The sequence below is a fragment of the Clytia hemisphaerica genome, unplaced genomic scaffold, assembly GCF_902728285.1.
Source record: "Clytia hemisphaerica strain Z4C2 unplaced genomic scaffold, Clytia hemisphaerica genome assembly, whole genome shotgun sequence".
Lineage (NCBI taxonomy): Eukaryota > Metazoa > Cnidaria > Hydrozoa > Leptothecata > Clytiidae > Clytia > Clytia hemisphaerica.
The window spans coordinates 51,337-62,303 of record NW_027103377.1 but is presented as its reverse complement, the minus strand read 5'-3'; the positions used below and the strand labels follow the sequence as shown (position 1 = coordinate 62,303).

The 10,967-nt window shown below is 34.7% G+C and overlaps 1 protein-coding gene across 1 annotated transcript in view; it reads right to left on the bottom strand.

The window, feature by feature from the left end:
* Window positions 1-1,200: 1,200 nt before the first annotated feature.
* Window positions 1,201-10,967, bottom strand: part of LOC136824410 (protein Jade-1-like) — a 28,045-nt gene continuing 18,278 nt past the window's right edge. The window contains exons 8-19 of the mRNA XM_067080535.1: window positions 10,768-10,823; window positions 10,489-10,578; window positions 10,268-10,330; window positions 9,890-10,011; window positions 9,381-9,483; window positions 9,122-9,187; window positions 6,225-6,326; window positions 4,993-5,087; window positions 4,570-4,690; window positions 4,287-4,352; window positions 4,099-4,173; window positions 1,201-2,759 (exon numbers count right to left, since the gene is read on the bottom strand). Of these exons, the coding sequence (XP_066936636.1) occupies window positions 1,476-2,759; window positions 4,099-4,173; window positions 4,287-4,352; window positions 4,570-4,690; window positions 4,993-5,087; window positions 6,225-6,326; window positions 9,122-9,187; window positions 9,381-9,483; window positions 9,890-10,011; window positions 10,268-10,330; window positions 10,489-10,578; window positions 10,768-10,823 (2,243 nt within the window). The 3' untranslated portion in view covers window positions 1,201-1,475. The remainder of the gene's footprint in view (window positions 2,760-4,098; window positions 4,174-4,286; window positions 4,353-4,569; window positions 4,691-4,992; window positions 5,088-6,224; window positions 6,327-9,121; window positions 9,188-9,380; window positions 9,484-9,889; window positions 10,012-10,267; window positions 10,331-10,488; window positions 10,579-10,767; window positions 10,824-10,967) is intronic.

The following is a 10,967-nucleotide window of genomic DNA, read 5'->3' as shown; positions in this document are numbered from 1 at the left end:
AATACATGTTGTCACTGTTCCCTTTAAGTTTGTTTGTTATTGATATGAGAAGTGAAAGTTGACATATACAAATAATTATGGTAATGACCGATCAGTTACAGAGATACACAGTTCTACTCAATTAATAGTGGCGAATCATCAAAACTTTGGACCTAAAAATGATGAATACTGAACTAAAATGAAAACAAATCGAGTAAAATTCGGTCTAAACAAAAACTACCAAAAGCTTATCCTAAAACCTCGAACAATCAATTAACAAAATTATATATGTACGATATGTACGTATACAATTTCAACTCAAGCTGTTTACAAACCTTTGGCTGTACCTCGACATAAAGACGTGAAGTTAATTATCAACATACCTCTTTAATAGGAGCACGTCATACATAGTACATACCACAAGAATGAAAATCCTCTTCCAACTTTAATGAGTTGAAATTGACCACTGTTTAAAATATGCAATAGCATACACCACAGAAAAGCACAATCTTTATCGAATATGTGTGCGTTAATATGTGTGATCGAAAACCCAATGAAAATGCTCCTGTCGTTTTTCTTTGTAGCAAAAAGTCATTGTCATCTAGCTGAAGGCAAATATCATGTACCACGCTTTTTAATGAGAAGAATATCATAAGAACAGACTGGCTTAGCCAAAAAGTCAGAAAGCAAGCATGTTAAGAACACTTTAAATACATTTAAAAGCCTGAAAACTAAGAATGGGACCAGCCAAAACCTATTCTCTCAGTTCTCAAAATCGTTTTCTATGAAAATGGCATTTAGAGAATCATTTTGGATTGGAAAAAGGAAAAATAAAATAATCAAAAATTAGATTATTTTCAAGCTAAATTTACTTTTATACCACCTAGCATAAAATAATATTACAATCCAATAAATGGAACTTAATCACATCTCATTTGTAGTGAGTTAGGAACAGTACTTCGACTGAAAAATAATATCAATTCACCTAACCCCCGAATCCCAAGAACAAAACCAAACAACAATCTAAGTATGTACAAATTTGTAAAAAAAATGGATTGAAATTTGTAAGTAACACTGTTTAGGGATTGAAAGGAATTCAATGTCTCAAGATAGCAATACTAAGGTGTCTTAGACCATGTTCAGACGTTACGGATTTGTATCGCTCCGGTCTGGTATTTGTTACGGATAGGAAGTGTTTCATACTCATTCAGTATTCAGTTTTACTGTGTCCCAATAATTACACCATCAAGAAAAATAAAACATTTTCATACGAAAATAAAAGGTAAAAGCCGAACAGAAAACAGAGAACAGATAAAGCTAAAGCGTGCAGCGATCAGTTTTAATATAGCCAAAAAGAATTTCAAAAGAATACAACTCTTGAAGTTCTTTTGAATACACCAATTCAAATAAATTAATTGTATGCTAAAGAAAGGTATGGAAATAAATAAATTGAATAAAAGAACTAATGGATAAAACTTGAAGCAGAATTCGAGAGGCTAGGTACACGATGAAACACGCGACCTTGTTACACGAACATAGTCTGGTTGTTCGTCTCCATTTTCTCCTATAAAATCACCACAACTGTTCAAACGTCTTCTTTTTTTACTCCCATTAACAAGACATTTCAGTTTCGTTATAGAGGCTGTGTGATCAGTAAATTCGTTCTGCTCAGCAAACGTGTCTTCAATTGTTTTATTATTTAGGCGCGGACTGTTACGACGTTGTGGCTCCGCGATAGGCGGCAGGTTACGAAATCGTTTCTTCCCTTTACGAGCTAACGAAGAAGGCTTAAAAACATTATCGTTTCCTTGCGATGTTGTGTCTATATAAAGGTCTAGTGGTTGATCTGAATTCGCAGTCAAATGCTTATCCTTGGAATCCAGTCCATTGGATATAGGTCTATTATCACTTTTATTATTTTCATTGGTAGAGCTCTCTTTCGTATTATCAAGAGAATTTATTAAAGGACTCGTTTCATCTGTTGGACATTCATCGTGTGTTTTTAATAACGTTTTTTCGTCCGCTGGTTTTTCATCATTCAAGTTAATTTCGGTTTTAATTTTAGTCATTCGACCATCATCCTCACAATCGGATTCGTCGTCTGTCAGGAAAATAGCATTGAAAGTTTCCCTGGAAATTTCTTTCTTTTCAATCTCATTGCCACCCAGTTCATCTTTTTCAAAATCTAACCTTTTGACAGCAGTTGACGAGCCCTCAGGGCATTCTTCAGGTGAAATTGCAACTTGATCCTTTTCGCTTTTCAGTTTTTCATTTTTCATTTTCACGTTATTATCCTGAGTGTCGAACGATTTATTTTCTTTCTTAAAAAATTCAAAGATGTTTCGCTGCGTTGACGCTGTAGCATGATCAGGCTTCACAGTTCGTATCATACCATTAATTTTCGGGGAACTGGCACGACTAGATCGCCTCGATGATTGGTTTGATCTCGGAACCGGTTTGTCTCGTTCCAGATCCTTTTCGTTAAATTTCTCAATGATACTCGTATCTAGGAGTTCGTCATCTTCTTCAATAGTTGAATCAAACATGGTATCTGTTCGTCCGTTTTCTTCTTTCCAAAGCCTCTCATTCACATAATTTTCAGAGAAATCGTTGAACTGAGTCGATCGTTGTGTAAGGAATTCGAATTTATCACCACCAGACCAATCTTCATTTTCGTCTAGCAGCATATCGTTTTGTTTGTAAAAGACTTCCATGGAAGTTCGTTGTATTTCTTTACGCACTTTCTCACGCCGTACGATCATGTAACATAGATTCCGTAGCTAAAAGAGAAAGAGAACCGTTTAAGCTAATGAAGCATGAGTCAGTAAATAGTTTATCTGACAATAAAAATTAGTCGTTTTATCAAGGAGCGTCAGTTTACCCAAACTGATTCAAATAGGAGTGCTAAAATTATCTTTGTACAGAACTGTCACTTTACCAGATCCAGATATGCTTGTCATACAAATCAAGAAGTTTCCAGTGTCAAAACTGTACCAAGATCACACCACAGGTAATGGAAAGGTATAATTCAAATGAAACATAAAAAATTGAAGGATTCAAAAACGAAATCAAAGCCTGTGAGAATATAATGAAAAGGCAGGACGAAGATATAAAGAATTTGAAAGCACAAGACGTCAATATTATGGTCAACGAAATGAAAGAAACTATCGACACCAGAATAGCCACGCTTGAAAAGAAGATTGAAAGCATCATCGAAAAGAAAAAAGAGGAAAGACCACCAATGAGCTACGCTAAAATCACTTCCAAACACATCGACAAAAACAATGGAGATGCGATTCGAAAAGAAAAGCAGGAGGAGCAGCTGATTCGATCGACAGCACGCAACCTAATTTTTCATGGAATCGACAGATGAATCTGAAGAAGAAACAAAAACCGAGGACGAAGATTTTATCAATGAGAAAATTATTGGTTACCGGCTACATCTGAGGAATATAAAGATGACCGAGACGCAGCGGATCGGGAAATTTACGAAAGAAAGAGAAGATAAAGCGAGATACCGACCAATCAAAGTCACATTTACGAACGAAGAGGACAAGAACACAGTGTTGCAAGCAATAACGAAAAAAAGGCTTTCCTTACCGAGAGACAGAGGATTTGACCAAAAATAATTGCTAAAATCAAGGGAGACAACACAAAATGGAAAGTCCGGGGGAACCCGCGAAAAAAAAAATCAAAAAGATCATTGTAAAAAGTACGAGCGGTTTATAGAGGCCCGTGTGTCTTCACGGTGGCCTGTAAACCTGTAAAGCTTTATTATCGACCGCCGGAGGCGGTTTCTTTCATAGTGGTACGCTAATCTCGTTTTGCCTTGGCTCATTACTTCGTCTACCATTTACTTTCGTTTTTTAACTAGATTACCCAGGTGGTTCTCTTTTTTTCCGCTGAATTGAATAATCGAGACATGAAAAATGACTATATTGTTATCTGTTTTCAATGAATAATCTAAAATGTACTGGAGATGACATGTAGGCGTTAATAATGTGCGCGCGCTCTTTCGCGAGCGTGATGCGTGATGGAAGACGGTCGTTTCAGTGTGGTTTAGATCCACACTGTGACCTAGTATTATATTATATTATTATAGAAGTTTTGAGTACTTACACGTTCAAGATCTTGACGTAAATGAAGAAAGCGTTCCATTTCAAGAGTCTTTTGTTGATTCAATAACACCACACCCTAGAAGTAAAACATTGAAATTAGACCATGTAACAGGATGGAGGAACAAGGGGAGAAACATGAAATTTTGATCGAGCAAAATAAAGTTGAATAGTATTTGAAACGGTACCAACCTGCTTTCCACTTAGTTTTTCTTGTTGTTCCAACGTAAGCGCTATCAGTGGAGCGTTATCATTTTCCTGGAAAAATGAGAAGAAATTCTATACATTTCAACAATAAGCAAAATGCTTTGCGATGTTTTCTCTACCTTTGTGTATTTATAAGATGGTCTTTGTATAAGGATATTAAATGTTCTCTCTTTTTAAGAAACCTCAAATCTAGAAATTGTTCCGTGACTAAAAAACAAATCTTCTTGTTACTGGGGCTTTATATTGCTAGAGCGTTCATAAAGCTTACCCTTCGTTTCATGGTCCAATAAGACAATAGCCTTCGAGTGACTTCTTTGGCTAGTTTTAACTCACGAGAAGCTTTCGATACTGACACCAAAGAATAAAACTCCGATTCTAACTTCCGAAGCCTGAAAAGGAAGTGAAGATTTTCTCACTAACTTTTTTTATATTTATGTAGTATAATGAGAATCCACAAAGAAAAGCTTTTTAGACCGAGTTGAATATGTTGCAGATATAAAAGAATGAAACAGTTTGAAATATCATTGTCAGATTTTCATCATGTTATTCCACTCTGCGTGGTGTTCTAAATCTACAGGCCTAGCAAGCGTGCAGCGACTTCGATTGTACGGGGCTTTAAGGGCTCCATTCATTGAATAAGATTTAGAAAGCGATACAGAGGAAATCATAATGTTATCTAGAGATATCTTACTCTTTGATCCTGTTGTTTTCGACTTCTTCACCACATTTTGTACGATGGGGATTATGTTCCAAGGGGACTGGTACACAATGCTTTGAACAAAATGACTGCAAAGAAAGAGAAAAATTCCCGTATTAAGGGATGATAGATGACTGAATTCGCTAAAAAGTTTCAGCTGTAACTGACACTTGTCGAGCTGTAACTAACACTTGTGAAGCTGTTTCTTTTATGTGATCAGTGATTAAGCTTTGGAGATACGAGACCAAAATAATCGTGAGTGAAAAACATAAGATAGGTCGTCTAGGATCGTTGAGGGTTTACATTAAAACAAGCTAGATGCTGAATGGACCTACCTGATGATGAAAGTTAGATAGCAATGCAAGGAGAAAAATGAAAAAAATCAGTCAGAAAACATAGCGTTTAGCGAAAATGCATCGAAATTCATCATTGATTGATGGTAGGGGTAGAGGGAAGGGTTGTAGGGAAAAATAAATAGAAAGTTCTGGTCGCAAAAATCAGTTTTATTGACAATTGAATCATGCTTGATGGTGAACATTGTTATCAGTAATGTTTTTGAGTGAAAAACATAGAAATATAAGGAACAAATCCAATGAAAATCTGCAAAAACGGCGATTTTCGGAATTTTCAACCGGAAAAAATTTTTTCTTAAAAATCGAACTCGGCCATGTTTTGAGCATTGCGAATTCGCATCTTTCTGCAAAAAAAAACAAAAAAAAAACTAAAAATAAAAATTCGAGAAAATGTCAAAAAACCGATTTTTCCGGCATATTTCCGGCATTTTCGGCCGGGAAAAAATGTTTTTCGAAAATCGGGCTCCGTCACATTTTGGCCATTACCATTTTGCATCTTTGTGCAAAAAATCAGAAAGAACTAATGAGCCAATCTCGAGAAAAGCTGGTAACAGACGGACGGACGGACGAACAGACAGAGGTTAATTCATAGGACCTCCACCGGGGCACCCGGAGGTAGGTCCAAAAATCACAATAGACCTTATCGGAGTTATTAATTTTTCTAAAAAAGCGATGCATTGTGGGATTGTTTCGGGAGTATTGCAATAGAAATCTCTTTAGGAATTCCTCGAGGGAATTCTATTGTAATACTCCCGAAACAAATCCCAATAAAAAACTCCGATAAGATCTATTGATACGAATATTTTTTTTGAATAAAAAAGAAGATTAAGAGCTATTCAAATTGGCGGGGAAAGAAAGTAATGAAATTCATACGATGTGTTGTACGTCATCTTTTTCAGGAACAACGACCGTCTTCATTTCCAGTCCCTCTTTGACAGCGCAAGTCACGTGGTACGCTTTCACACAACGCTTCACCTGATGAAAGAAAAATAACATGCTGAAGAAAGTTACCAAAATACCGGGGTAAATTACTAATAATTTACCTGACAATTATATGCATATGATCGGGAAAAAAGTTTACGAAAAACATTTTTGTTAAGTTAATGCATAAATATGGATTATCACACTAAATTGAGCAAACCGATTTCAAAATTCAGTTTCAAGTCATTTAATAGGAAGGGGTCGAACCCGAATAATTTTTTTTTATCACATTAACTTCCAATTCCCTAAATGTGCACTAATTTTAGTTTTTCTTGGCATTTTTTAACGAACAATTCAATACGTATTAGTCTTGAATAGCTCATTCAAAGTATAAAAAAATAATTCAAGAAGTTTCAGAAAATGAAGTTGAAAAATAAGGTAAAAAATGTTTTAATGCAATTGTAATTCATTAAATATGAAATCTTGATTAATTTGCTACCATGGATTTTGTTCTTTCAACTGCTACTTGGATGATATTGGGATTAATTTTTCTAGAAGATTAAATTTCGCGGTTGAGCTCATCCGCGAAATTTTAAGATTTCGCAGGGACTTAATTTCGCGGATGGCACTTTTGGGTGACAATATTTTCACGATTTTACGCTTTTTTACTGTCAAATCATGCATGTTGGTTGTTGAAATACGCATCATTAGCACCTCTTTGATGCCAGCAAACAATCAAAAAGTATTTATTTGACATTTTTTATGTTTTGTTTCAAAACATTTCGCGGATAAGGTCTCTCCAAATTTCTGATGAGACTTAATTTCGCGGATGACACCCAAATGCGCGAAATGCGGAAAATTTAATCCCCGCGAAAATTAATCCCATTAAAGTATATTGACCGCGGTATACAAGTTTTGAAGAAGTTGTTGAGAAACAGAAAAGAGGTCTAAATATAGATTAAAATAATGAGAGATACTGAAAATTTGGGTCGATATAGTTGTTTTTTCAATTCACAAGTTTCCTAGACATCAAATAAACATTGAGAAGCTTTTTTTTTTAAAGTTAAGCGTCGAAAGTTACTAGATGTTAACAAACCTATAAAAGTAGCTGTGAAAGACTCATAAAACACATAGCAGGGTATAAGACCCTTTCTCACAGCGAATTCATTAACGACACCGTTCTTAGTCTAATTGAAAATAAATTGCATCAATTATTCTCTTATTTTTTTCTGAACGGTGCAAAGAATCAAAAGTATTTCGAGGTCTAAAGTGGTAAGATAAGAAGAGACAAAGTAGAGAAGCAAAGAGAAGAATTTTAAATTGGAAACCTTTTATGTTATGAACGTTCATATCTTGATAAAACCGAAGCATTAAAAAAACTTATGGACTTTTTTAAAGAGTGTTAAGGGGAGATGTTCGAGCGAAGAAAAAGATTTCAAGCAGTTTAAACGAAATCTGTAGGAGAAATCTGATTGTATGACAAATGGAACTAATTGTATTAGGATTACGCAGACAATATTACTTAATATAATTTTGCGATGTCTTTCAACTGTTTAAAATGGGTTGTTTGGAACGAGATTAGGGGTAAATGTAATATCAATTCAGGGTCTGTGTTAAAGTAATCAAATATATACGCAAAAGAATAGAAAAAAATCTGCCACTGTATATATCTCTCTTATTCTGTTCTCTAGTTTTTAAAACATGTTAAATTAAAAGGGGAAGTCGAAGAAAATATGTATCATTGCTGAGAAGAAAAGGAGGGCTTAACTTTCTTATCGTGAACAAAAAAAATATTTTGGAATGAGGAGGAGCTATAATTTAACGACTTTGAAAAGGGTGATTACGTTGTTGATAATTGGAGGTCATTAAAACGAAAGAGTTCGTGTTGAAAATGGCGGCAAGACGAAAAATCAAAGTATCGAATACACATTCCAGTACCCAGAATCCGATCAGCTACCCAGAATGCCGTTCGGGAAGAGACGCACAGAAAGAACACCTGAACAAGAAATTGAGTCGTATTTTGAAAAACAGTAAAACAGAGATCGAGAAGAAACATATAGAGCATGAGCAACGTTTCAAATATGAACTTGAAACTATGGATAAAGAGATGAAGAAGACCAGAGAACGCTTGAAATATTATCAGCGGGAATTGATCTATGGACGACACATGTCAAACTGGTTCAAACACATGGATTTACATTCGTGCTCTAGTACTGTGGTGACGAGTAGAGATAGTGATAAGTTCTCACTACCTGAGATTAAGACTTTTTCTTCTGTAGTCGCCGCAGCGCGAAATGATATAAAAATGAATGGCGACAATAAGAGAGAGTCAAACGAGAAAAAAGAAACTGAAAATACAGAGAATGACGCAAGAAAAAACGAGGAGCAAGAATATCTCAAGTCTGGAATCGAGTATGAAATTAAATTTCTGAGTGATCGTATGGAGCATAAGATAAAAAGATCGACTTTTTTGGACAGGAATTACAAGCGAAACAAGGAGAGATTGATTTTTCAATATTTGAACGAACAGAAAAACTTGAAAACACAAACAAACCCTCGATAAAAATACAGATAGTAGTCATCAGACGGTTGTGAATACAATATCATAAATATTTTTCGAGTTCGTCACCATTTTTAGTTTGCCGATCATGCAAAAGAAATGAAATATACTACTGTACTCTAAATTTTTAAAATGTATTTTATAGTAAATATTCTAATACCTCATTTTAAATAATGAAAAATTCCACCAAGTAAATCAAGTTTGACTCAACTTGGAAAACTGAATTTAAAAAAACTTAGTGTTTGGCCTTTGGAAACTCTGAGGACTGTTTACAACTTTGATTACTTACACTACATTGAATGCACGCACCATCTTTCTCTCGACAAATGCAACAAAGTAAGTTCCAACGACTTGCCTGAAATTAAATACAGTTAAAAGGGTTAAATTCTTTAATTATTGCTGTGAGCGTTGAATTCGTCTATGTATGAAAGGCTATTAAAAAAAATTAATATAAAAATAGCGCTGATCCCTTAAGAGAAGATCAGTCTACCTATAATGTTCTGCGAAAAAAAATTAAAAACAATCTCAGGGATTGATCACTTGCTTACCGGTATTTTGTCTTTACGTATGCGTTCAATGAATTTAACATCTTCGATTTTGACTTCAGGGACCCACCATGCACAAATGACATGGATCCATTCATAAGAATCTCTACAAGAATAAAAAAAAATTGATATAGCTTGTTTACATATCGTAGAAGTATAGTAGAGGAAAGGATTTAGATTATAAAGAAATAACTGTTTGGTTTTCCTCTTTAAGATACAAAAGAACCGTTATAGAACCTCTCTTGTTCTTAAGAGCCATTTTCTGTAACAGTGGATTTTTGATTTTTGAGACTTGTCCTTTTGGATTTCTCATTTTTTCACCTTAAGAACAAAATATCCAAAGATGAGATCATGAAACATTTCTTACTATCAGGATGCTCAAATCTTGCCCCACTGTTACAGAAAATGGCTCTTAACAAGACAACATTTTTGAAGAAATGAGACTTAAAATTCTAAAACTTAGCAAAAATGTGTTTCGTAAAAACATTCTCGAAGATTCAAACTTAACTCACTTTATTCTTTTCATGGCGCCCCCTTTAGCGGGACACAAGCAACATGGCGGGTCAAGAACGCCCCTTGAGCACGGATTACATAACCAATTTCCTTCAGGTATTTCCAGCACACCATAACAATGCTAAAAGTCGGAGAAGATCAAGCACATTGGCAATTCATTTGTTTTTCAAAGGTGCCCAATTTTTCAATTTCTTTTTTTGAAAATTCTTCACAGAAAAGACTTTTGGTTAAAAAAGATTTCTCAGTCAGTCACAAAATTCACTTCCCACAAAAACTGCTTGCTCTGACATTCACATATTTTTATTAAAGGTTTATTGCTTGTCGGAAATTTTTATCAGTTAGAGGTTTCTCAGGTTAAATAATATTGAATTTCATACCTGGTGAACGCACATATTGCAGACATCGCAAAATATGATTTCATTGCCATCTTCTGCATCTGGCTGTAAGGTGAAGAAAATAAAAGCAATCATACTAACACACACCATGTTAAAGTCCAAAATAAATGAAGGTCTCGTTTAGTAGGCTCGATATTATTGAGCCTAAAGTTCATGTCCTTGAAGATAACATATCCAAGAAAGTGAGTTGGGTACTAACTTACCGATAGACAAACGTTGCATTGTGTGCTTTCATCGTACTCGATGCTAAGTCCTTCTTTTGTTGCCACCGCATGCGCCATCTTGGAAAAACACTGTATGAAAACCAAAAGGTGATGACTAGAGGAACTCTAGCATAAGATTTAATTAGATTAATTCTTGATACACAAATAACGCAAGTAAGTATAACCAAAATGGAGATGTATTTCATTATCAGAGCCTTATAAAGAAGTTGTTTTTTGGAAAAGAAATGAGAAAAGCGCAGTTAACTTGAATTAGTATACCTCTCTCTCAAACCAAGTGATAGCCCTTTCCATTGTTAGTGCATCAATTGAAGGTGCTTGAAAAATTAAATAATAGAAATGAATATAAAGTTATTTTTTTTCAATATAATGATTCGCAAAAACCTTGAGTAAGACAATTGATTTAGATACGTTTGTGTAGCAAATACATATCAAAAAAACCTTTTTGCAATATAAACTAC